The 27,957-nt window shown below is 40.7% G+C and overlaps 1 protein-coding gene across 9 annotated transcripts in view; it reads right to left on the bottom strand.

The window, feature by feature from the left end:
- Ttll5 (tubulin tyrosine ligase like 5) overlaps window positions 1–27,957 on the bottom strand; it is a 247,553-nt gene that overhangs the window by 126,209 nt on the left and 93,387 nt on the right. For 5 of the 9 annotated variants that reach the window (XM_055592892.1, XM_055592890.1, XM_055592888.1 and 2 more), the window contains exons 20-28: window positions 23,353–23,510; window positions 22,133–22,439; window positions 18,185–18,305; window positions 15,409–15,555; window positions 14,289–14,392; window positions 11,125–11,252; window positions 8,435–8,518; window positions 7,505–7,897; window positions 2,430–2,614 (exon numbers count right to left, since the gene is read on the bottom strand). In XM_055592892.1, coding sequence (XP_055448867.1) covers window positions 2,430–2,614; window positions 7,505–7,897; window positions 8,435–8,518; window positions 11,125–11,252; window positions 14,289–14,392; window positions 15,409–15,555; window positions 18,185–18,305; window positions 22,133–22,439; window positions 23,353–23,510 — 1,627 coding nt within the window. The remainder of the gene's footprint in view (window positions 1–2,429; window positions 2,615–7,504; window positions 7,898–8,434; window positions 8,519–11,124; window positions 11,253–14,288; window positions 14,393–15,408; window positions 15,556–18,184; window positions 18,306–22,132; window positions 22,440–23,352; window positions 23,511–27,957) is intronic. The other 4 variants (XM_055592889.1, XM_055592887.1, XM_055592894.1 and 1 more) reach the window with 3 other exon arrangements.

The following is a 27,957-nucleotide window of genomic DNA, read 5'->3' on the forward strand; positions in this document are numbered from 1 at the left end:
ATTTTCTAGGCTCTGCAACATAGCAAATGAGAGGAACTGGAAATACGTAAGCATTAATATTGATTGTTTTTTTTATAGTAATCACAAGAAAATAATTTAATGTCTTGATGAGCCTGGGTATTTACTTAACTGGAAGCCAAAATGCCAGGTAGAGACCAGTGAGCTTTACTTTTTCATAGTCAGCTGACATTTTCAAATTTCCTCTCCACTTACTAGGGCCATGCCTAGTCTCATCAGTCTATGGCTGATATCCAACTATCCAGTCCCTTTCAAGTCTCTACCACCTTGTCTTATTTCTTTGCTTTCAACTGCACATTAGGCCTCTTCATCTACTCATTTCAAATTACTAGGGATTGGAAAATAATCACTGCCCACTATGCTGAGAAGAGGGTGAGGTGAAGCCAGATCCATGTGTCAGGTTTCTCTACCTTTGCTCTAAAATAATTAAAACAAAACAGAAAACTAGGGTACTACCAGAGAGTGCTGTGTTGTCTACTTTTACATGCACTTAAAGCAATTTTCACCTCAATTCCCCTCCCCCAGATTTAATTATCATTATGGAGTTACAATCAATTTTAAAACACAACAAAAATACAGAAAAATGTAACGGCATAGTGAGTATCATGGCACTATTATCAATACCTCATTTGGAGAACTCTGATTCCATTTAGCATTAAGGAAGGTTTCCACCTTCAATTAAATACCATGGTTACTACCAGGAGAATAAAGAGAACCCAAAGGTCATAAAAGTGTCATGTACATATAAAAGTACCATACATATACATCGTTGGCTATTCACACATTCATACTGACTCAAGCAGCAGGGAAAGCCTTCTGTGCTGTGGACTCCCTCTGTATACTTTGTAAACTTTGTAAACCCTCTGTAGTCCCTACGTGGATAACACAAGACCTGTCAAATCAGGAGCACCTTCTTCCCAGTCCTGCCTGCAGCCACCATAAAGCACCACAACAGGAGCTGTCAAAATGGTCTGCACCTGTCAAAAAGGCGACACCTCCTTTCCTTCCTCAGCCTGTGTCCCTTATGAGGTAGCACCACAGGAGCTGCCCACAGTGATGGCACCTCCTCTCCAGCCTCCCCAAGCAGTTCTACAGCAACGACACCTCAGCCAAAACAGCCCTCAGTCAAGAAGGTCTTCCATTCCTTACCTATGGGCCCAGTGCAGGGATGTGGTTGTGCGTGCATATAAAGCTACCAATCCCTGAGCATGAAAACCCACCAATCCCTGAACAGGAAAACACACCAATCCCCGAACAGGAAAACATACCAATCCTTGAGCTCACCAAGCTCAGGACTTGAAACCTCACCAATCCTCACTCTGGAAATATCTGCCCTGAAAAGCCCCCCCCCCCCCCCTGAAATCCTATATAAAGCCTGTGTTTGTTCAGGTCCCTGCTGTCCTCTTCTGGGAGCAGAGGCAGCCAACCCTCAATTCATCCCTCTATACCCTGGACCCTCCCAATAAATCTCTTTTATGAGATGTGCTGCCTGGTGTGACTCTCTCATTGGAAGAAGCCAAGGAGCAATGAATCGAAAGAAAAGAGAAGTGGAGCTGGTCTGAGGCTCCTGAGCTCAGCTGGGGATAACCCTACCCTGGCAGTGGCCAAAAAGGAACTGTTAGACTGCAGCACTCCAGATCAGCCAGGGATATCCTCCCTCAGGGCTGCAACACCTCTGCTGAGGAGGTTTCCTCTCAGTGCTGTGTCCAGGCTCCAGGGTCCCAGGATACCTTTTTATCCAAGCAGGAATGCCAACATACACATGTATGCATGTACCCTAGAGTCAGTGCCCTCAAGTCTACTTCTGCCGTATCCGCGTCAATAATCATGAGACATAAAATATTCTCAGATAATAACTAAATGGAAAAATGGGGCGGAGGTGGGGGAATAACAAAAATGTTATGACATTCCGATTAAGAGATCTATAAAACCAGGACTCACTGGAAAACTTTAAGAATACAAAAAGTTAATTTGAAAGATGCTGGGCTAGCAAGATAGCTTGGTTAATAAAAACACTTGTCTGCCAAGCTTGATGACCTGGGACCCACATCATAAAAGAATACACTACTGCAACTGTCCTCTCACTTCCACTAAGTGATACATTCAAATGGACCTTGTGTGTGTGTGTATGTGTGTGCTTTGATCCCTTTATATTTGCAGTTCAAATTTAGATGTTACCTATGCAATACTGTATACCATAAGAGCCAGTAACAGAAACTTTGCAATGCCTGTAAGAGTTATTTTCTTTACAGTTAGGGAGAAACTATCGTTTTATACATGAACAGCAACCGAGACTCACTGAAGACCATGAGCACACAGGAAACAGCCAAGTGAAGGAAGGACAGCATGGCCTGCCCCGTCATACCCACTCCAAGGCCCACAGAGCTGGGTGGCAGCTGGTCTGCCCCTACCTGCTGGGTGAGGAGACTGATGTGACTGGCTGGAGAATATTGTCTGGCTGCCTGCTTTTCCGCGAGCCGCTGTAGTTCAGCCGTAACCAGACTTTGGTTGTACCTTCTGTTGAATGAACCTTCTTCACCTTCTTTTTGTGTTTTGGCTATTCCTGAATGATGCTTGTGTGGATGGCATGAACCTGCTGAGAAAGAGAACAGTTCTCACCCATTTAAGAATCAAGTCTGGAATAAAATTAGAACAGTGGCAAACAAACATCAGACCAACAGACACTGATGAATCCTAGGGAGCTCTAAAGGCCAAAGATCACCTTCAAATGGTCATTTAAAAAAAAAAAAAGCTATGTAAATCCTTGCCATACCCTAGGAAGTCTTCCTATAGCCAAATTATCCTGTGTTAATTAATGTGTGATGACTTACAAAAGATTTCTAGCACAGGGAGATGGAAGAGACAATGTTAGGATTTCCTTGAGAGTCAGCTGAGCAGCAAGGCAACCACATGGTACTAGGCTCTGTCCTCAGCATCACTAGGAACAAGAGAACTCAAACTTTGAGATTCTGATTCTTTTTTGGTTTTATTACATATATATATATATATATCAGCCTGTAGCATCCATGGTAAACAGCACTCACAATACTTATAAAGCTCCAAAGGAAACCAGTATGAAAGAGAAACTGAGTAGACTTAGAAAAAAATGCAATGATTTTGTATTCACAAGTGATGTCCTCTCAGATTTACATTTTTTTCTTTCAACTACTTGATCACAATAAAATCAAGGTTCAAGTTTTCTTCTGATTATAAAATCTCACTGAAAAACTGGTTTTAAAATCACAAAAGCAGAAGCATTGTAATGTATTTCTGTTCTATCTACTTGCTTATGTATCTTTGTGGTGCTGGGGATTGAGCCAGGAATCTAGAGCTCTATCTACTACTGAGCCATGCCTCCCAGGCCCCTTAAGCCCTTTTGTAATGCTAAAACAAACATGAGCATTCTTTATATGCAATGTGGTGACATTCCTTTAAAAGGCTTTTTCATGTTTACTGTGGTATCTGGCATATACATATATTTTTACAATGTATGTGGAAGCTACAAGTACGTTATAATGAACATCTGTAAGTTTCTACTAAAGCCAGGAGCTATCTTACAAATAACAAACAGTATGCTCCTCCCCATGTGTAATCCCCCTTCCGCTCTTTTGTAGATTCTTTTTTGTACATTCTTTTCCTTTTGTACATCATTTTATCATGTTCCCGTATGTATAGATATATCTGTGCATATATAGACATATATATACATATACATAAATGCTAGATATTAAAATATTCAATATAAATATTATGTAAATATATATATATACACAAATACTACATAATTTGCTTATTTTCAGACTCCATAAAAATGGCATCTCACAATAGTGGTTTTCCAGTGTTAACTTAGCACGGCACTACCAGGAGGCATACTCGCTGGGTCAGTATAGGTAAATTCATGTGATTTATTTGCTTCTTGTTATGCTTCGGTTCCATCAGTAGTTACTCTGAACTGACAGTGTGCACTCACGCACACACTGCAGCAGGGCTTTTCTTGTGCTCATGCCTAGGAGTAAGACTGCAGGGTCACGGGGTACATATATTTTCAAACTGAAGTGACAGTATCAGCGTGGCATGCTTTACGCTCCTACACACATGCATTCCTGCTGACCCACACATCATTTAATTATTTGGGACTGTCAAACATTTGAATGTTCCCTTCTCTAAAAGGCTAATTATGTAATTAAAAATGATGTTGGATGCCATTGCTTTCCTGAAAAACATCATTTTTCTATTGCCTTTTTCTTGGGTTATTAGAATTGTGCTTCTGTTTTTACTTCTGTTCCAGGTTATAAACTTGCAAAGAATTTTTTTAAGTCTTAGGATCTACATCTGAAAAAATGTTCTTGTTTTTGAAACAGGATCTTACTACGTTTCCCAGGATGGCCTTCTGAACTCATGATACTCCTGCCTACACAACCCAAGTGTGGGTGTCACCATTCACAACTGAAATTTATTTTTATGCATGGGTGAGGCAGTGATCTGATCCACTTGTTTACCACACAGCATCATTTATGAGGACACTTTTCAACTAATGTACAATGCCACAAACTTATGTTAACTTTGTTAACTTTCTACAGGGTTCCTTTGGTCATTATTCTGTGCTTCTGCAAACGCTATACTTTCTTACCTTTACAGAAGTCTTAGCAAAGGGCTCAGGAGGTTCTCAGTGTTCTTGGCCCTTCTCCTTTTTCTTATCATTTAGAATAGCCTTATTAAGTTCAACACTGTAAACCTGCTGAGGTTTCCGACTTTTGATGAGTATGACCTGAGGCTTCCTACGCCCACATGCAGTACAGCTATCTACTGATGTGCTCTTCTCTGATGACTTCTGACATTTTATAAAAACTCTTTTCCAGCCTTTTCCCGGGGTAGTTTATAGCTTTATGTGAATGTCCAAGATGCTTTCTAAAAACAGTTTAATGGGTGATAATAGGTTCAAAATGCTGTGCATACTTAATTAATAGAATTTAAGCTTCAGAGTGTAAATGGCCTCTGGTAAGCTGATCACAGTTCTCTGGATATCCACACTCACAAGAGTATATAAGCGCCACAAACCGGACTCAGTGGGCTTCAATTAATAAAGTATATGTAGTAAAAATTACCACTGAAACCTTTTTTTATTCTATGAGACCTTCATTTGTTTTTATTATATTATTAAACACCCTCTTCCCACACCCTTCACTACTCACCAAACTTCGTGTTCTCTATTTTAATTATATATGTTTTCAGTTGAAATAATTGTTTTCAAACACTATACAGCTCAAAGTTGTTTTCCAAAATGTACCTAAAGACCATTTTAGGTTTTTGATATACATAAAACATTATCTGCAATTAAATTTTATCACATTGGTTTTATTATTATTATTAATCTTTTATGTTAGTTCTGCCTTCTAGTAAAGTGCTGACCAGAAGCAGCATTAGTGAGCAACCTCATCTTGTCCATAAGGTAATCGGGAACACAGTAAACATTTTCTCACTTAGACTGACATATTTGCGGGTCCGGGGCAGCCTCTTTTCAGGCTAACAGGGACCTTTTTCAGTAGTCAGAATTATTATGAATGAGTTTGGAGTTTATCAACTCTTTTCTGAATTTCTAGTGGTGACAGGAGTGTCCTTCTTCTTTAGTCTGTCAGTGTGGCAGGTGATAATGATGGGTCTTCTACTACTAAACCATGTCCACACTCCTTGGGAGACTTGCTTATCGTACACATTATCTTTCTGATGTGGCTAGATTTGGCAGGCTTTTTTTTTTAATTAAAATTCCTGCATATGCATTTTTTATCAAGACAAACACAGTCACACAAAATGGGTTAAAGAGTATTCTTCCATTCTCTAGTAATTTTTAATATTAGAATTATCTACTTATAGAAAGAGCACTAGAAATTACCTATCAAATTATCTGGGCCTTATGATTTTGCCCAGAGAAGAACTTTAAGCACTATATCCATTATTTATACACATAGGATTATACTGGCTTTCTTCATAATACTGAGTCATTACATTTTAAACTAAGTTTGCCCATCTCAACTTGGAGGAAATAAAGCGGTTGATAATATCCTATTTTTTCTCATCTATGCATCTTTGTCTGCTCCTCCATTCCTTGTATAATGGAATGGAGTCCTGTCTTCTCTCTTTTCTTTATCAGTCTCACTAAATGATTATCTATTTCTAATGAGCAACTATTTCTAAGGAACTTTTATGGAGAACCCATAAAGAACACATCTCAGTAATAAAGATAATCCTCAACTTAAAAACTAGCAAAGAAATCAAATACACATTTCCCCTACAAAGATATACAAGGCATGCAAAAAATCAATATATCATTAGTTGTTAAGGAAATACAAATCATAACCCTTCTATACAAGAGACAGATTAGATAGATTCTAACCCAAACATTCTATGATGGGTAAAATCAAAAAGACATTAAATGTTAGCAAGGACATGCTTCATCAAAATGAGGACTCATGAAATTTATCATGTGACCTAGCAATTCTACTCTAGCTAGAAAATAAAGATTTATGTCCACACATAAATGTTACAACATGACTTATAGCACCAATATTCATAATGGACAGAGTGGGAAAAATGTTCACCATCTATCAAACAGAAAAACAAATGCTGTATAGCCATACAACAGAACACCACCTATCTATTTAGAAAGCATCAAGCATAATACATGCTATGTCACAGATGAACCTGGAAAACACGACACTCTGTAAAAGAAGACAATCACAAAGACCATTTATTGAGTAATTCTAGCTATGTGAAATGCCCAGAATAGACAAATCTGTAGAAAAAGAAAGCTACCAGTGGTTGCCAGAGGCTAGGAGAAAGAAGAAGACTGCTAACAGACTTGGAGTTTCTTTAAGGGGAAAAGAAAGTGTTGTGAAGTTAAGCAGTGGTGACAAGTGTACATATCTGTGAACATACTAAAAACCACTGAATCTATACAAAATAACCAAGTTCCCAGGTAGGGGTTATTATCTCAATAAAGCTGCCATGAAAAAAATGGACTGGAGATATAGCTCACTGGTAGGTAGGATGTTTGTTTAATACATGTAAGGTCCAGGGTTCAATCCCCAACACCATAAAATAAAGGGAAAGAAAACTACTGATAATATGGGTCTACTTCATTTAAAATTAAATGTCTTATCTTTTAAGTTCTCTAGTCAGATCATTTTTAAGTTGTCTGATGTAAGGAATAACTACTTGATTCAGAAAGAATGCAGAGAAACATCACAGGTCTCTGATCATCTGCAGTGGGAGATCTACATGCCTTGCCTTCTTCATCTCTTTTGTGCAGTACCTAGGAGCAGCCCTGCTTCATTCTGTGTCAGTGAAGGAATGCTAGTGGGCAAAATGCAAGATCCTTCTTTTGTCACAGCAGAAGGCAGCAAAAGAAAGGGCAAAGAGAAAAGAGGGCATTCTGCTTTCATGGGGCTGGGGAGGAGCTGACATGGCAGGTCTTCATTTTCTCACTCACCTGCCTTTGCTGAAGAGGGACGAGACAGTTTCTGGCTATAGATCTGGGCGGCACTTTGGAAAGAGGAAAAGGGGCCAATGGTGTAACTGCCTGATCGACAGCGGGGCAGGCCAGCAGGGCTTATGCTCTGGGTCCCAGTGTGTATGGAGGAAGAAGCACTGTCGGGGACTGGGCTCAGTAAAAGTGTTGACTGGTGAGGCATGCTGGGGATAGCTGGAGAAATTTGAGATAAAGAAGAATGGTGGCCAGGACCTGACGGGAGGGCAGAAGTTGTGATAATAGATGACAAATGGGTGCTGGGAAGTTTCTGCAGAAGAACAGCAGCAGGACCAGAGAAAGAAGAACAATTGGTATAGACTAGTTTAGCCTCTTTTCCTGCTGAAGTGGTAAATCCTATTAAAGCAAAAACAAAACAAAACAAAAGAACAGGTCATTTTAGGAAAAATAAACATACAATCTCTATGACACATAAACATTTTAGAACATCAAAATAATGTTAACATGAAACAGATCATGCAGGCTTTAGTGAGTATTCATCTTGAACTTAAATGCTGCTTACCAGAGACAGCCTGGTAACAAGATTTTTACTGTATTTTTAACCCTTCCTAAAAGCTTCAGACTTCCCCCACAAAGCAGAGCAAGCACATTCTACAAATGTCAGGCAAGCAGGACAAAGTGTCTACAAGGAGCAGCTAATTCCTAACCTCTGGGAAAAAAGAAAGTGCACAGAACTTCTAAAGAAAATGGAAAATGCTTTTGAAGGAAAATAAGTTACTGATAGTCAGGAGGAAATTCTAAGGGAAAAAGAAGAACAAAAGGAAACTTCCCTGGGTAATACTGTCCCATGCATTTAAAATATTTAACACCTGACAACTGTTTTTTGTTTTAGAGGCATATCAGAGAGCAATGTGTGTTTCAAACACTACTCACGAGATAATTTATCGGAGTGGATTTCTGTTGCCTGCTGCTGTTTGGGCTGCTTTATTTTCACTTCATGTATTGTCTCAGGGTGATCTGAAATAAAAAAATACGGACTTAGGGCACTTCTGTTCATCAAAATCTTAACGTGAATCACAAGTATTACACAATGCTGGGAAACACATCCCAGCACACCCTTTAAGGATGGTAACACCTGGGGCAGGCAGCTCTGTCTCACTAAATCAAGGACAGATACTCAAACCCAAAGCAAGATTGACTGTGACCCAGCTAGGACATGACTGGAAAGTGAAATAAGTAAAGGGAAGTCAGGTGCTTCCACCAAGACTCCAGGCTGAGGCAGGGGTGCGGAGATGAGAGATCACAATGGCTGGCAGGACCTGCTGCAGCCAAGGCAACATGCATGGCGAAGAGCAGCACTGTGAGACGCAAGCACAGGCTCACTAATTGTTAGTGTACCACTGTGACTCTGTATCCTAAAGTATGTGCCTCAGTTTACTAAGTCAGGTTGATCATTATATTCAATAATAGAACCAGTTTCCACTGGAACAGTTTTTCTCTTCTACAGAATTCTGAAACAAAACAGTCCAAAGCTATTCATGCACTTAGAGAACTGTATCAAAGTCTTCGTCAAGGGGAAGATATATACAAAAGTATTAGAATCTCTCAGAAAGATGAATAAGGGCATGTGGATCCTGTCCTCTCCATCACCGTGTACAGGGATAATGCTGTTACTTGCCTGTTCAGCTATGAAATGAACCCAGATCCCAAACTATCACTTTTTTTTTCTTGATTGAAACCTTCATAACCCTTTCTAAGTTTATACACTAGATAAAGCAAGAATTGATCCTCTAATATAAAAGCAGTCATTAAAAAACAAATCTAAAGGGCTGGGCAGTGATGGCACAAGCCTTTAATCCCAGCACTGGGAAGGCAGAGGCAGGATCTCTGAGTTCAAGGCCAGCTAGGGCTAGAAAAAAACAAACAAACAAAACCTGTCTCAAAAAAAAAAAAAAAAAAAAAAAAAAAAAGGCAAACAAAAACTAAGAACCCAGATCCGAGAATTTTAAATGACCCATCTGTCTTAGCAGGAATTGCTAGGGCTCCTCCATTACTGTCAAGGGATTAAACAGCCACACAAATGCCCTTGTGGCACCGTCTCACCAGGTAAACACTTTTCCCTACTCCAACCTTACTGTAAAAATTTCTCAGTCTCCCTTCCAAAATAAACTCCATTCAAAACACTTTATAAACACAAGGGCTTTTAATGGTCATTAAATTGCTAGCAGCTCTCAGAGGAGCTAACACAAAATATGAAAAATAAGAGAAAGAAGAATGGACATGTAAAAATGAAGTTAGAAATAAGCTCCAGGAGGAAGCTGGGCATAAGAGGACTACTAAAAATACAATTGAGTAACACAGTTCCTAGGTGGCCTTTACAGAATGGCCTAAATGAGCTTTACAACACTGGGTGGGGCTGGAGCTCCAGGGTAGGGGGCCGGTCTAGACTGTGAGGCTCTGGGATCAATCCCCAGCCCTAAAAACACAAAACAAAAGCAACAATGTTTCTTGGAAAAACTCATTTTACATTGGAAATGGCCAATCTTCCAGAATATTTTCATAATAGACTGAGAGAGCCTTAGGAACAGCGAGACTGAATCCAGTACTTACAAATACTGACAGGAGGACTGGAGAGATAGTTTTGTGGTTAAGAGAACTGGCTGCTCTTGCAGAAGACCCAGGTTCAGTTCTCAGCACCCACATGGCAGCTCACAACACTCTTTAACTGTAGTTTTAGGGAATCTGATGCCGATGGCCTTTTCTGGTCTCCATGGCACCAGGCACACATGCAGTCCGTACATGTAGCAAGGCACTCAAATACATAAAATAAAAATAAAAATAAAAATGTTGCTAAAATAGCTACATGGATATATTTGCGTCCAGGTTTGAAATGAATCTTACATAGAAAGCATAGCGTGTGTTGCTACAGAGTGATTGCTATGTGTTTTTACAAGAGTAGGAGCTGGAGAGTGTAGTCCACAGTGGATTCCAAATCTCTAAGAATGGTGTTCCTCAGCAGTGAGAACTTTCAGACACATGGGGAATGTTACCAGCTTCTGGGGGCTTGGGACCAAGAGTATCGGTCACCTTGTTAGGTGTGGAACAGCCTCACACAACAGCAAACAACAAAACTCCATCCAAGATGCCAATGGTGCTGAGAGGCCTGCATGGACTAGAGGATGTCTGAAGAAGAGACTAAGCAAAATCGGACAGATGATGGCTTAAAGCCAGGCCTTGTGAGCTGAGAAGGAACATGAACCACACTCAACTCCCAGAGACTTTTCTTAGCTGTACTGAAGTTTGAAAATGGAGCCTGTTCTGCATGCTGTGTGGAAGCAGAAAGGAAGATGGGAGCTCATTAAACATAAGGTTTTCAAAAAGAAAAGAAAACCACAAACCCAGTTGCTGCCATTAAAAATGAAAATGAAACTGTAAAGGATGCCCTCCTTTTGCTTTAAAGACAGAGAGCTGTACCCCGCCCGCCCTTCCTCCTGCCCTGGCCAGGCAGCAGGGTCCAGTCAGGCTGGAGACCGGTGTTCAGCCAACTTTTATTCTTAGTTCTCCTCTGCACGGCTCCACTTTCCACATGTTTGCATTTGTCACTCTTTCGCTGGCATACTTACCACCTTTTGCCCCACTATCAGAATAACTACTGCTGTTCTTAGAACCTTTAGAGTGAGTCCCCAGGAAAACACTGGCAGACTTGTTTTTTTGGGTGTAAAAGGTCAACACCTCCTCCAGCTCAGCCTCACTGAAATGAAGAAGAGAGTATGGTCAGCACAGGAAGCTGCTCTGGAAAATCTTTTGACATCATTTTATTATGGAAAAAGTAGGCAGGAGAAGGGAAAGGGAGACACACAAGCTGAAAGCTCCCTGTTAACAGATGTTTAAAGTGAAGCATAAATGAAAGCAGCAGGGGAAATGAACACCATGATAAGGTTTTATTAATGCATAGATTTTCTACATCTGCACTCTCTGATCAAGCAGCCACTAGTTACATGGGGCTGTTTAGACTCAGAACGAAGTAAATTAGAATATTCTTTTCCAGAGTTGCACTATGCACATTTCAAGCACTTGGTAGTCACCTACAGGAAGTTTTACTGAATAACCACATTCTTGGTAAGGAATTGAAACCACAGATTGGGTCAAAGCTTACCAGTGACCTATTTTTATATGATAACATCTTTCCAATTTACACACACATGGAGGGGGGGAGATACACCTTTAAAAAAAATAAAATAAAAGGCTTATTCACAGCCACAGAGTGCAACCGTCACCTGGCTGCAGTTTGCAATGCATCTGCCCTGTTTCTAGATAACTGAAGTATCTTCAGAAAAGGGCCACAAGTTACATCAGAAATAAGAAGATCTGGTGTGACCACAGAAAAGATCAGTAATCACCTGAACAAAGCGTGAGACAGAACTAGATGGGCACTTAGAATTACTGAAACTATGCATGTCGTATTAGCCACAATGTGTAAAGTGTCAGAAGGCAGAGGAGCATTGAGGTGGGCCTTGCAGTAAACGTATCATGCACAGACTTCATTGCCAAAGGGCTCACAAGTGATAATTCAGGGATGTTCAGCATGTACAGCCACTTCCTTATGTATAGCCATTTTCTTATGCCTGGAGCTTGGCATTGCTCCACATAGGTAGACTTCAAGGCGGTGAAGCAACCCACCAGCTGTCTCCAGAACACACTAATGAGAACCCAGGAAACCACATCTACGGATCTCTAGAAACCCTCAGGTCCCCAAGGAGCAAAGCAGCACAAGATAAACAGTGTTAGGAACCAGCAAGGATCTACAGCTGGGGTTACACTGGGCCCTGCTTCTCTCCAGCAGTGTTTGATTCGGTGCTTCTCAGACTATTGGAAGGCAAGGGATAGCTGGCCCAACTACAAGCCACTCTGTACCTGCCTCACCTCTGCCCACTTCCTCATTTAGGTCTTCCTGCCTCCTTCCTACAGGCGTTTGAGTTTGTTAGTCTATTGAAGAAACCCTGTGTTTACCCTGACTTATTCAAAGACCCCACTCTACAGAGTCCTAGCAACTGCTGCTTAAGTTATAATCAATGACAAATACAACCGAATGTATTTTCATCTCTAACTCTCTGTTTAGAATATATATGGCTTACATTTAGTATCCAATTAGGTTTCTTTTTTTATTCTTTGAAAGCTTGTGGTTTTTTTGTTTTAAGACCCTATTTTCTTGTCTTTTCTGCCTTTCTGTCATTGGTGGTGGTTTCTCAAGACAGGATTTTTCTTCTCCTAGCTGTCCTGGAACTCACTTTTTAGACCAGGTTGGCCTTGAATTCAGAGATCTACCTGTCTCTGGAATCATAGGTGTGTGTCACCACGGCCAAGTGGGCTTTTTTTCTGCTTTTGATCTTTTTCATTTATTTATTTACGTTGTGTGTGAGTACATCTATGCGCGGTGCAGGCGTGGAGGGCAGCCCGACAACCTGCAGGAGCTGTATTTTTGTGTCCACCACATGGGTCCTGGGAATGAACTCTGGTCTCTGGCTTGAGGGCAAGTGCCTTTACCTACTGAGCCATCTTATCCTTTTTTGCTTTTGCTGTTTTTATAAGAGGATGTGGGAAGATGGCTCTTGCTTCTTTTCTAGAGCTGCTTTCTCAAGTGTATTACTCGTAACTTCAGAATGTCCACAAAATAGTACATACAACTATAGACCCCACAAAATGATGTTTGTTGCACACCTAAAACACGAGACATTGAGGCCAGAATGAGGTCTGTACAAGGACATAGCTAGGGACCTCAATGTTAGCAACTGATAAACCACTACCTAATTTAACTTCACAAATAATGTTGATTTTCTTCAGACAGCCTACTCACTGTGACTCGGACAACCTTAGCCTAATTTAAAGGGCTTGGAGTTGCTTTTCTGTTTAGTTTAGTAGTTTCTGCACAACTCTCTAATTTGAAAAAAAAAAGGGGGGGGGGGGGAGAAAGGGTTATATATATGACTGTTTCCCTGTCTGTATATATGCACACAGGCATCACTAGTATTCTCAGAGATCAGAAGAGAATGTCAGGTCCTTTGGGACTAGAGTTAGAGATGGTTGGGAACCACCACGTAGGTGCTGGGAATAGAACCCAGGTCTTCTGCAATATCAGACAATGCTTTTAACCTCTGAACTAACTCTCCATCCTGACAACTAATTAAAATTTAAAAAGGCCCTTCATTCTGAGATTTTACAAAAGTTAAAATTAAGTGTTTTTGTTACATCTTCCCTTGGAAATACAATGTCAGTGAGCAAAATGGCCTGGCTGGCTTACATCAAAACAGAGTTACACAGAGATTTTCAATTTCTCAAGGTCAACCCTAAGCATGAATTTTTTTTTTTTTCTGTTTTATATAAATTGGGCATGATCCTCACAGTATTGAGAAACTGCCAATTCCTCACCCTACTCGATGTGGGCAAAATTTGGTCATCTCCACAGCATCAGCAATAAATCTGGACCCAGGAAACACTAGAAGCCCCTAGCTTCACATTTCCAAGAGGCTCTCAATACTCTAAGGCTTGTGTGCTTTGAAGGCTGTCTAGAACTCCGGCCCAGACACCAGACAGCATTGTTTTGATAACTGAAGTCATGACAACAGCAACACAACTGGGTAAGATATGGAGAGGCCAAACCTAGAAAACATTCCCTGCTTCAGGAACTGAGTTTATTCATATCCATGTATCAGGAACAAGAGGCCACTGGTGATTCAATGGGCAGCTCAGGAGGGGGAAGGGCATGTTACTAATCAACAGTGACCTGTACCTTGCTTGTCTGATGAACCCCTGAAAGCTTTCTGCGTTCACCCCATCTTCCTCCTCCTCTTCTAGTTTCTTCTTTGATTTCTTTTCAGCCATTTGTTCTGTTTCCTACCCATGTCCAACCCCAGAGAAAAACAACAAAAATCAAACTGACTCCTATAAATGGGCTCCATCTGCTTTCATTATCTTGGGTTAATGGCTCCTTACAGTAAAGACTCTAATTCTTTGTATACTTTCACCACCTATAATCTGACATACTACTTTTGGTCATTATTCCATGAAATGTTTTGAAATTCCCAAGTAACAGTGGCAGAACATAATTTTTAATCATGTTTTTCCTTTCTACTAATACAGCTCATAGATAAAGAGCCTCTTATGGCAACATCTGGGATAAAAATTGTAACTTTACTGTGCGGCTGAACAACAGACACAATATTTTGTTGCAATGCACAGAAGGAGGACTGGTCTTGAAGAGTCTCTCAGATCAGCTTCTAAGCTGTGTTTTGACTTGTGTAAGACAAAACAATTCTCAACCAATATGGAGTAAACTGTGGCTACAGGTTTAGGGTGCTGACAGTGTGTCTACTAGCTTTCCATGTAATTTCAGAAAAGCCATGTCAATTTCCAAGGTTCAGCTTTTTCTCTTACATAGTGGCCATACTTTTTCTCCTCAAAATATTTTTTAAATGGATTCTAGAACTTAGATACAAGACACTTTGGAAAAATTCCAATTAAGTGTATCAAGTAGGTATGAAATCATACCCCTGTTTCAAATATCTCAGAGAAGAAAATCTCAGCCTCTCAAAACAGAAATACAAGCTGTCACTTTAAGTTCACAGTTTAAGTGCACTCTCAAATGGCCAACTCACCACCATCGGTAGGCACAATATTATAATACAATTAGACATGGCAGGGCCTTTCTCAGAGCACAGAAGAAATGTGCACTTTCCTAAGTGTTAAGTATAGCCACTGGCCCTCATGAGGAGTAGTTTTTCAGCCTAGCTGGACTGCCCATGAGAGCCACACAGGGATGGTGCTGCTAAGAGAACAAGAGCAAAATAGACTGGCCTGTTACCAACAGGGTACAATGAGCCAGTGCGTAAGACTATCAGGCAATGACTCACCTTGTTGTACACGACGATAAAGTCACTTAGCTGGTGCGCAAGGATTCTTCTGCGCTCCAGAAGTGCCAGCCGCCGACTAGGTAACACCATCCTGAGTGAGTGCTGGAGGTTGCTTGATGCGCGCTTCAGGAAACGAACCACTAGCTCCTGCATAAATTAAAGAGGAGGATGCAAGTAGCAACTGTGCTTCACGCTGTGCCTCAGAAGACAAGCAGTGATGAACAAAAGATGTGAGAAGACAAACAACGATGCACTTCAACAAGAGATGTGAGGAAAGGGATGTTGCACATTTTACAAACATGTTAGTTGTAAGACACTACAGAAAGACAAAACGAAAGGATCTTATTCTCTTCCTCAGGATGCTGGTAACAAAAAAATAAAAAAAAATCAAATGTGGATGCAAGTAACTATGTAATAAGTAATAAGGCAGTAGTTATACAAATAACCCAATATACATCCAAACAGAACTATCCTAATTCAAAGAGTGGATGTTACATCTTATGAGGTGCTCAAAAAGGGCCATTTAGGAAATCTAGCACTCAAAGTCAATACAAACTCAAACCACAGAGGCAGATGATCTCATCAAAGGTGAGAGGGTAGAAAAATACAGAACCAAGTGTGATGGCGCATGCTTATAATCTCGGTGCTTGGGAGGCTGAGGTAAGCGGGTGGCAAGTCCGAGGCCAGCCTGGGCTCCAGAGTAAGACCATATAACAAAACAAAACAAATCAGCATACAGAGAAACGTAACAGAAAACAATGCCACCGAGGCCAGAAAGAGAAGGGCTGAATGGCAAAGGCTTCCAAAGAAGCTGGAGCAAGACAGGACCACAAGCTAAAGACAAGGTTCTGAATCTGAGGCGCATGAAGAAACGTCATATAAAGAACATGAAGGAAGCAGAAAAAAGTGCATGTGAGTGAAGGGAAGGGGAAGGGCTGAAGACTGTACCTCACTCACTCAAGATGGAGACAAAAGATTGAATTTGAAACTGAGAGAATATCAATCGGGTCATCTGTAACATCACAAATTCAAGAGATTTTGTGGAACCATAGAACCCAGCAAGGCAATACCCCATAGGGAAATAAAACTGTTTTCAGGTGGTGGGTCTTGGGGCTTGTAGTGAGGTGCTTCAGAGCTATCAGATACAGAATCTCTGGTTCAGAGAGGGAAGCCACGTGCTTACGTTCCTTATAAGCAAGGCCACCAGTCCTCAAGCCACTGCTGGGTAGCTTTAGGTATATTTTCAGGAAGGAATTCCACAATGTTTACTTGGGTTTGCAGAGATGATCTTATATATTCTTGTAGAAAAACCCACATCTTGGATGAATTCTCAGCCAACAACTAGGATGGTTAGTTTAGTTGCTCTTTTTTTGTCTGCTTTTGGTTTTTTTCTTCCAAGTGACTTTTTTATTTTTTGTTCATTGCCCCCTCTTCTAGTTTTCTCCAGCATAAAGAGTACAGTCTCATAAGCAGAGGATTTCAGACCTCTCTGTCTTTACTATAGGGTGGTTTAAGCTACTATCTTAAAACATCCCCTCCCCCCCCCCACCCAGTGGAGCAGACAAATCAATTTTCAAAAAGGCAGGCTTAAATTTCCACTTGGAAAGAGCAGATCTAACATTTTTCACTGATGGCTGATGGATTTTTCAGGACACACAAGGTTTATCTCTGGGTTATATTGTCTACTTTAAATTCATCATTTGTTTTTTGGGATAACCAACATATATACACGCATACACATATATATATCTGGGGTTTTTTTGAGAGAGGGATTTTCTTTGTAGCCTTGGCTGTCCTGGACTCCCTTTGTAGATCAGGCTGGCCTTCAACTCACAGTGATCCTCTGTCCTCTGCCTCCTCCAGTGTTGGGATTATAGGCATGCACCACCACACCCAGCTCAACGTATTTTTTTTAATGCACTTTGCAGTATATAGAGAGAAGTAAAAATTAAAGTTAGAAATGAAAAAAGACTCAGCCTCCTCAGAGTTAAAGATCCCTCTGCTCACGGTAATGTCTGTAGTTTTAAAAGGCCATAAAAAGACTGTGGCTTCCTCTACAAGCTCTGATCTTACCAGAGAACTTGATTTCTGTCATTGTGATCCAGAATATTAAATCATGGGTATGTTCACATAACTGACACAAGATCAAAATTGTCATTTAAGGTTGAGTCTAGTAATTAAAAATTTTAGGGGCTGGAGAGATGGCTCAGAGGTTAAGAGCAGTGGTTGTTCTTCCAAAGGTCCTGGGTTCTATTCCCAGTACCCACATGGTGGCTCACAACCATCTATAATGAGATCTGGTGCCCTCTTCTGGCATAAAGGCACTCATGCAGGCAGAACACTCTATAAATAATAAATCTTAATTTTTTTTTTTTTTTTTTTTTTTTTTACACAATTACAAGTAGCAAAGTAAGAAGTTAAGCTGAGGAATGGTACTTTCTGAGAGAGCTTAGAAATGGGTACTGACTTTCAAAGAGCTACCAGAACTCCTCAGGACAGAAAATAATGGAAATAAAGCAAGCAACATGGTGCCATACAATACATACAGAAGTCAGAGGACAATTTGTGGACTAGATTCCCTTCTTTCACCTTTACATAGGTTCTGGGAAGCAAACTGAGATCTTTAGGCTTGCATGGTAAGACCTTTAACTGCTGATTCATTTGCTGAGCCCTGCAATGATTCTTTTATCAGAATAGATTGCTGAATTAGGGACAAAAGAAGAGAAGGAGAGAAAGAAAAAGGACAAGTGATAGGTCCCAGCAAGCAGAGTCTCACCATCTGTTCATCCTCTTTGGCAGCCCAGCTGGGACTGAGCATCTGACCACAACTGTCTTTCGTCAGACGGACTTGCACATGCTGAAGATAGGCAGAGAAGGCTAACCGAGCCTGCACTTTGCTGTAGAAATCCAAAACAATACATCGTTATGAGATGGAATGGTAGACTGCCAACCACATACCTGCCAAGTGACCTTTAAGGCTCCTTCTGTTAGGATGGCTGAAAATACAAAAACTGTTATATAGACACTACTGAATAAAGAACCCTTCTAAACACTACGTTTCCCATGCAAGAATCAATGATATTAGCAAAGGTGAGGGATACCCAAAAATTGAAAATCACTTATCCTGCCCAGCACTTAGCTTCTTAAGCTTCTAAGAACATTCTTGGGAAAATATAGCCTTCAGTGTTTACTGGGACATTGGTAGCAAATTGGAAAATGGGTGAGGCATTGAAAGCCCTCCAGGACATACTTATCAGATAGTATATAAATATGGATTTTATTAGGAATAAGTAATATTCATAGTGTGGAAAAGCCTGTGAAACAGCAACTAGAATGAATCCTTCAAAGAAACTTTTGAGCCCAAATTTTATGGTCACACATATCTCAACTGCATGTCTGGAGTGGCTGGAGCCCAGAACAAGTGAATGTGTCCAGTGGAGCTTGGTATACATGACCTGACAGGCAGGGACAAACCCAGATGTTCAGTGGGGAAAATATCCTTCAAGATGGTGAAACAGCCCACAAGGTCAGCTGTTTTCTGCATGGTGGTCCAGGTCACAGACAAACAAGGACTGTCCTCAAGCTACAGTGGGAAAGCCAACAGACCAGAGAGACAGTGATGACTTTCACTTTAGCAGCTAAGTGTGGCAGATCTGTTTTCTTTCAGGCAAGATTTTGGTTACTTCAGCTGATCGGCCTCCTGACACTGTAGCCAAAATTACATCAGCTAAGATTAAGGCCCAACACAAGCTCTGTTCCCAATCCTCGCACACGTAATCACCGAACATTGTCTGCTCATGTTTCCTAAGTTTAAGATGAAGGATTCATCCCAAGCGAACTGGAGATTCACCGGAGATAAAAGGGGTCTAGACTGAGCGTGTTTTGGGGGAATGGAGTGCAGGGGAGTTGAGCTAGGGGTCTGCTTGCTCTTGAGTTTTCACTGTAAGAGCTTCCAGCAAGTGAGCTATAAATAAGGTTACAATCCTATTACTACCACGGGCAGTTCTGGGAGTATAATATGAATTTGAAACAATGAATTTAAAGGTCCAAATGTTCCCAACAAAGACATTCCTATTCCCGTCTAGAGAACAGCGACTTGCAGATACTTCCAACTGTAGCTGAGTAATCGACTGCACCAACTGAAGCCCTCGTATTTACTGTCAGTTGAAATTTCAATCCTTATTTTGTTTTAAATGAAATAAAGGGTACTGAGTTTTTCAGGCCTATAGACTGTCCCAAGGAGACCCCCTAGAAGATTAACCTAAGACCATTTCAAAGGCATTGATCAGTCACTGGCATACCCCCTTACTTAGAGATCTGGACAAAAGTATGAGATAAGCAGGATTTGTATTAAAGCAAGCTGGTTTTAAAACAGATCCTCAGCAGATAAATCATGCACGGAGGTGGTGCATGCAGTTTCCAACCCTAGCTTTGGCCTTCCCCAGAGCTCTGGGACCACTGAAGTATTCCACAGGACAATAAGCAGTAGTCTGGAGTCCGCTGACCTTCAGCAATACCTCCTACAAGCTCAGTTTCCTCACTAAAAGTGAAGTCCCTAAGAGTTACTAAGAAATACTTATTTCTACAGCAGCTCAGCAGGATGTTATTGCTGGAATGGAGCTTAGAATACACTTCCATCTTCCATTTCCAATTCTCTACCCCCCTTCCCACCACCCTATTTTAGAAAATAGTTTCAGAAATCCTGGTCTGATCCAACACCTTGGCTTGACAAAGGAGACTGAAGCCTGGAAAGGGTCTCTGACTCTCTGACTTGCCCTCAGTTGAGTAACCAGTCTGCTCAATCCAAAAGCCAGAGCCTAGATACTACTCTTATTCTCCACAGCACCCTCCCAAACCTAACCCTGCCCCCTTCCTGGCCATTGTGTAAGATCCTGTGTAAGATCTGGCCTCTAGAAAGCACAGACCACTGCACCCAGGCAACTCAGCTTCTCCGCCCTTGGGTTTCCATCAGCTCTCATTCCACAGTCCACCCTTTATGACTCAGAAGAAGAGCTGCCCCTCTGCTGGCCTCTTTCCACCTTCTTTCAGGACCCTTCTCTGCCAATACAGCCATTCTTATGTCTTAATCCTCTGGCCATCAAATCCTTCCTCTAGGTCTGTAAATAAGCTCCAGGACCCCTACCTTTGAAAACCAGGTATCTTTTACCTCTCCTTGATGTGGTCTCACCTTTTTTTCATTGCCAAGCTCTTTAGAACAACCACTTCACACTTGCTCTCTGATTTCCTCAGCTCACAACTGCTTCCCCACCCACAAATACAGAAGCGTCCCTTTATTCCTTCATGCAACAAACATGTCTTACTCTATGCAGACCTGACACACTCCATCTGTTGCTGGCAGTGTTACTGTCTCCTACTCTGAAGCCCATCTCTGAACTGTTACCTCTTGGTCTTTGTTCTTACCTACCCAGTCCTATTCCCCCAGGGTGCTCCTCTCTGTTCTTTCTCCCATCACTGAGCTAATCCAAACTAACATTAATGTCCACTGTAAGGCTTGAACTAAGTACCTTTACCTATGAGCTATACTTTTGCTGGTCAGAGCAAGGACTCTGCCACTCTTACCTCATAAATAGCCTAAGGCCATCTTGTCCTTTTCATTCCTATAACCTCACTCTCTGGCCAACACTTCCATCAGTTCTTACAGGTTTGGACAATTCTACTTGTCCCCTTTCTACTTCGAGTTTCTTCTCTCACAATACATGCAAAATTTACTTTCTAAAACAAGGTCAGGCTATATCATATAGCTACTAGAAACCACCCAGAAACAAAACCCAGTTCCCCTAAAGCCTATGTACAATCTACCAGCGTCTATTTTGGGGAAGATTAATTACTTACCACACACTCCTGACCTCTTTAGTCCCCGAGTCTGCCATTTCCCAAATACCAGGACTTGTGCCATTTCAGTGCCACTATGTTTTGGTTCACCTAGAATCACCTGCCTCCTGGCAGTCAGAGGCAGAACTGACTCCTCAAAAAAACTCAATGCAAAGCTCACCTCTTCATGTACGCTAGTCAGCCTTAGTAACCCTCTGTTTGCATCACATCACTTTACCATCTTCAAAGCATTCTCCGCTGCCTGGAATACCATGTTTCTCTGTTTACTGTCCATCTTCCCAGCAGTCTGTAGGCTCCCCACTCCTGCCTTGCTCTCTGGAGTAATGCTCTATAGCATAGCATATACCTGGCACGGAGCAGGTACTCAGCTATGTTTGCTGATGGACTGGAGGAATGACTATACTACCCCATTTCTGTGCCACTTACTTCGACCTACTCCAGCACTCTGCAATCAGTTAAAGCTGGTTCAAAGGTCACTTCTCAGGTGATGCCTCTCTGGCCCTCTTTTTTCCTGTGTCATCATGGGGTAAGAGCCACAGCTCCGGGAAGGGTCTCACGCACTAATCCAGAGCTGCTTGAGTTCATCCTGGTCCCTCAGTATTCTTAGTAAGACTAATGCCAACCAAGCATCTGTTGAGCCTATAAAACCTGGGTTATAGTATGGCTCGATCTCAGACAAGTTACTTCTCTGAGACTCGGTCTCTGTGGTAATAGCAATGGTTATTATTTCTCATTAATAACACATAAGTCATTAGTTCTCAGGACTTTTGTGATTAACAAAGGAAACTGTGAAGCCACTGACACAATACCTGGCATTCAGTACAAGTTAGCTATAACCTGCTTGACGACCATCACTCTCAAAGGTACCTACCTTAGATTTCCATTATCCTGGAGAATCTGCATCAGATTAAATTTAGACTCTGGCTCTTGAGTCTCAATTTTGCCGCACTGTTCACCTTTATTAGTCCACTCAGTAACTTTGATGGTATTTTCTCTGGGTGAATTTTCTACTATAACAGTCAATGAAGGTGTGTACTTGGGTTGATTTTCTCCAAGAGACCCTGCAGACTCCTCCTGGGAAGCTTCCTGTTCTTCATCTTCATTGTCTAATCCAACTTCTTCCTCCTCTTCACTTTCTGTCTCAGTTTTAATATTCATTTCAGCTGGTTGGGTAATCACTAAATGCGAAGAATCACTAATGTTGCTGAAAAAAGGATTAAAATGTCCTCTCTCCCAACACCTTCCTTTTATCCTTTTAGTAAAAGCCCATTTCTAAGTCAATCCACCAACAGGATACAGAATTAACAGAAAGCACATAACTTCCTCATCTTATATTCCTAACAACTCTATTAATGATCACTATTAGAGTTGAGAGTTCTCATCATACCCCGTGGCTCTCTCATGATTGAAGTCAATCCCTACCACAAAATGCCCTTGACTGAGTAGTTAGTCTAGCATGTCAGGGGATTTTTCAAAAACAAAACCAAAACTCCTCCATGGAAGTACAAAGACTAGGGGAACAGCTTCCAAGGCTACGCTTGCTGCTGTCTAAGAACAGGAACTATATTTTATACATATACGAATTGTCAATGAAACCTCAGGAACTAATGAGCTGCCTGATACAGGTGCTCTCGAGAGGAGAGAAGCCGGGCTGATAGCAATCGGTCAGTTAACAATACATCTGTGATGTAGGAAAGAAACTCCTTCATCTAAAATAATCATGCCACCTGGCAACTTCAAATAATGGAGTGGGATTACCAAACCATCCATCCCAGAAGCACTGCTCAAAACCCACTAATCTGGATGCTCATTATTTCTCAAGAATCAAGTATTTGTTTGCTGGTAGAATGAGAGCAGGAGCCAAAACATGCACTTCACTTTGGGTAGTCTTCAATGCAAGTATTAAGGAATTGGATATTAAAAATTTTATAATCCTTTCAAAATTAAGTTTCAGAGCAGGGAAAGATTACCTAGAGCAAAACTAACCTTCTGTGATCAGTTCTGACTCATTAGGTATAAAAGAAGAAAATGGCTACCTGTCTCTGCCAGGACCCAGATCATACAGATTGTTGAATGCTCACTGGCAGGTACCTGGGTATTTTGGTCTCATTGCCCTCAATCTGCCACTCCGTCGTCTACGTTTTCGCACCTCCAGAGACAGTAGCTTCCTCTCATAAAGAGCAGCATGCAGCTTGGCCTTGGAATTCATGCTCTCCACCTTCAGTTCTGGTGGTCCATCAGTACCCACTCTGCAGAAACAACACAGCAGGCACATCTTCAGACAGCACTCTTGCTTAAACTGTGCATGCTGGTATATGCTTGTAATCCCAGCACTCAGGATGTAGAAGCAGGGAAATCTTAAGTTCAAAGTCATCTATAGCTACACAGCAAGTTTGAGGCCAGCCTCAGATACAAAAGACAGTAAAGTCCTCTTCTCTGTTCCAAAACTAAGCCTGCCAGCATCTGTAAGGGCAACAGACTGTCATGGGAACCCTTGGCAACTTTAAAGTGCTTGGGGTTCCCAGGTAAATGGGAATACTACAGTCAACATTAACACTTCATTAATTCAAGATTTCCTCAATTTATTAAATGTTCTGAACAAAAATACACGTGAAGACAACACTGAAATACCTTTAAGCATCTAGTAATATTGGCTAACTTTACTCTGTGGACTACAAAGTGTCACCCAAGCCCTTATACCGTCAGAAGGACTAGGAGGTAGCAGTAATATTTTAAGACTTGAGATATAAAGTACATTTTATTTAGTTGTTACCATTTTCTCATTAGTATTTAAACACCCTTTTGAACTGTATACAATAGGTAATGCAGAGACTGTGGGGGTCTCCCCAGTCTAATGTCACACAACATGGGGACATGCCAAGCCTCCTGCCCGCCTTTGGGACCTACATTGTTCTACAAAGAGAAGGGAGAGGCAGAATCCCTTCACGTGTTGAGCACAGAAATTTAGAGTCATAGGCACAGGCATGAAGCTGGTACCAGGCTGTAGATAAGACCCAACCCCAGCAGCTTCTGAGTGAGAAATGGGATAGGGAAGAGGCCTGGCAGTGCCTATGCCAGGTGCTAGAAAGATGAACCACAGATTAGGGCTGTGAGTGATGTACGGCCCAGTCCAGACAAGGAGTGGACAAAAAAGCACAGGGCTCTCACCCGCTGAACCATCTCACCATCCTTTTGGATGCAAGACATCACGATGATACCCAGCCTGACTGACAACTTTTGAAGTGATTCTCCTGCCTCAGCATCCCAAGTAGCTATAACCAAAAACTGTTCAAACTTATCTATTATCATACTCCCAAAGGCTGAACCACACAGAGCTATGAAAATAGATAACTAGCCAACTAAATAATAAATAGCTCAGACTGAAAAGTACCATTCAAGCCATTTATTTGCAAATATCTGGCTACTTGGTCAAATGTGGTAATTGTGTACTCGAATGTGATATCTCTATCTTTCCAAAGACACATCTTTTAGAAGCTTAACATGTGGTCAGGCAGTGGGGGCACATGCCTTTAATCCCAGCACTGGAGAGGCAGAGGCAGATGGATCTCTGAGTATGAAGCCAACCTGGTCTACTAGTTCTAGGACGGTCAGGGCAGCACAGAGAAACCCTTTCTTGAAAAAACAAAACAAAACAAAACAAAACAAAAAAAACCAAAACAACCCTAAGTAAATAAAATTAAAAAAGTAAAAAATAACCTGATTTGAGAGATCTTAATGTTTTAGGTCAATTTAATTGATGAGCAGAAGTTGGTATCTTAATAAAGTCCAGTGTTTATGCTCACAAACTAATATTTATTGCATTAAAAAGAATATTCCTGTTCACAAAGCTAAGAGCATGATTCTTTAGAGAAAAAAAAATGGTATAGGAAATTTTTAATAAAAAGGCTGCTGACAATATGAAACCTAAGAGTGAAGGGCTATGGAGAAGTTTACTAGGGACACTAGTAAACAGCAACCAGACCCCGAGAGACAGCTGCATCCTAACTCAGAACAGTGGGGACATACCAGTCTCAAGCTTCTCCCAGGGTAAGAATTAGGCCTTCCTTATCCATTATCCATGGTGAGATGGCCCAGCACAGAGATGCCATGTCATGAACACTGGTACATTAGTACTTTAATTATCAATAAATAAATTGTAATATCTGTTATTTATATTTAGTCCATTTTATTTTTTCTAATATTTTAAGAATATTTTAAAAACTGAAATTTCTAAGATTATATAGCAGATAGAGTTATTCAACATCTAGTTTCTATGATGAATTCATCATATGTAGCTCATGATGTATCTATCTGATCATAGTCTTTATCCATCTACCAATCAATGAAAATTTAAAGCATTTTTACAGTAAAGACAACTCTAAACATTTGCATATGTATGTCATCACAATGTAGAAATCAGTAACTATGGGGTTAAAAGAAGAGCAGAGCACTTAAGAGCTGCTCTTACAGAGGACCCAAGTTCAGTTCCCATCACCCATGTAATAATATGGCTGTAACTTTAGCTCTAGGCAATCAGATGCCCTCTTTGGACTCTGTGGGTACTACATGCATATGATTGAAAATAAATCTTTAAAAGAAAGAAATCAGTAACTATGTTATACTAGTTTCATAACTTAAAATTTACATATAATGGACTGCACCCATAATTCTAATGCTCCAGTCTAACATTAATACCTGAAGCTCAGACATCTCTTCCCAGCCAATCTTACCCTAACATCTTTAAAGCAATCAGTGTTCTGAGTTTTTCATCATGTTCCTTTGCCTGCTTAAAAACTTCAGACACAGACAGCACAAACTCTTTTGGATGAGGCTTCTTTCATTTAGCATGTGCCTAAGATTTCTGAGTTCCATCTACGCATATATATTCTATATTCACCCATTTTTACTGGTGAACAGGAGGGCCACTGTCTAAATAATCTACTTTATCTCCCCTCCAGATGGAACCCAAGGTTCTTTACATTATACATGAAGCTACTATAAACATATCTGTAAAACTCATGATGTAATTATTTTTTTTATGTTTTAAAAACATAAGAGTGGGATGTGCATGGCTAACAAACTGCCCACCTGGATGTGAAAAGCGCTTGTCCCAGTTTGCAGGAGTTCAGTTAGTTCATGTCCTCACTAGCATGTGGTATGTAGAGTCTAATTTCAGCTATTCTGCTAGGTGTTCAGTGGCATAACCTAGGCTTTAATGTGCAACTCTGTGATTATAAGCATGTTGGCTGTGGGTGCTATCTTCCCTTTGACGTAGCTGTTCATCAGTTTTACCCGTTTGTGGCAGGACTGCCTTTTTAATTATCTAATATTTGGTAGGGGAGTGCTGGGAAAAGAACCCAGGTCGTTCGAGTGCTAGGCATGTTCTGTACAGCTGAGCTATATTCCCACCATCTGTTCACCAATGAGTTGAAGAGTTCTTTATGATTTTTGTCATGTGTGTGAGGTAAGCGTCTTCAGTCTATGGCTTGCCTAATCATTTAAACAGCCCTTGATGACAAGCTCCTGATTTTGAAAAAATATAACTTTATTTTTTTTTGTTGTTCATTCTTTTCTGTGTCATGTCTAAAACTTCTGCCAAACCCAATAATCCTATACTTTTTCACATTTACCATAGCTTTTATTTTTAGTGTCATGAACAACCCTCTCACCTTTCTATGGGACAAGGATTGAAGTTAATTTTTTTAAGTGTTATTTCCAACTATTCTAGCCATATTTGCTTAAAATAATTTCCTTTCCCACTTGGGTTACACTGGAGTTTTTGTTCAAAATGAGATGATCACAACATGAGTCTTTTTCTGGGATCAGAATGCCCCTACCTTAACTACTGAGCATTAGAGGATTTAAGTCAGGGACTCTGAATTTTATTCAAAATTACTTTGGATTCTCTTTGCACTTCCCTTAGTTTTTTGTTTGCATGCTTGTTTGTTTTGTTTTGTTTTCAAGACAGGGTTTTTCTGTGTAGCCTTGGCTGTCATGGAACTTTCTCTGTAGACCAGGCTGGCCTCAAACTCAAGAGATCTGCCTGCCTCTGCCTCTGCCTCCCGAGTGCTGGGATTAAAGGTGTGTGTCACCACCCTGCCTTTTTTTTTTTTCTTTTTCTGTAAGTTTTAAAAGTTATTGTTTCTTTAAAATTTGCTATAGCAATGGTTGAAATTGTACTGGATCTTTAAATTCATCTGAGAAAAATGAATTTTTTATCAAATATTAAATCTACCAATCCATGAATAAGGTATCTCTCTCCATTAACCTAGGTTTTCCTAGTCTCAATCAATAATATTTGGTAGCTTTTCGTGTACAGCTACTAAGTTTATTTCTGAGTACATCACATTTTCAAATGCTGTTATAAAAGCAATTCAAGTTTCTTTCCGATTATTTTTTGCTGTCAGTATATTAAAATATTATGATTAAAATAGTACATTAAAATATGATGATTTTAGCACTTGATCCTGTGTCCCAGAATTTTACTAAGTGCACTGATGTGCTGTAGTATTTTGTAACTGTCTTGGGACAGTGACCTTCTTATCCCTTCTTCCTCCTACTCCTTTGTCTTCTGTAAGGATGGTATATACAGTGTATGCGTACATGTGTGTACAGGAACATGTGGACATGTGTGCCCTCAAAGGCCAGAAGAGAACACTGTATGTCCTCCTCTATTGCTTTCTGACTTATTCCCTT

This window comes from Psammomys obesus, unplaced genomic scaffold, assembly GCF_907164565.1.
Source record: "Psammomys obesus unplaced genomic scaffold, mPsaObe1.curated_primary_1811, whole genome shotgun sequence".
NCBI lineage: Eukaryota > Metazoa > Chordata > Mammalia > Rodentia > Muridae > Psammomys > Psammomys obesus.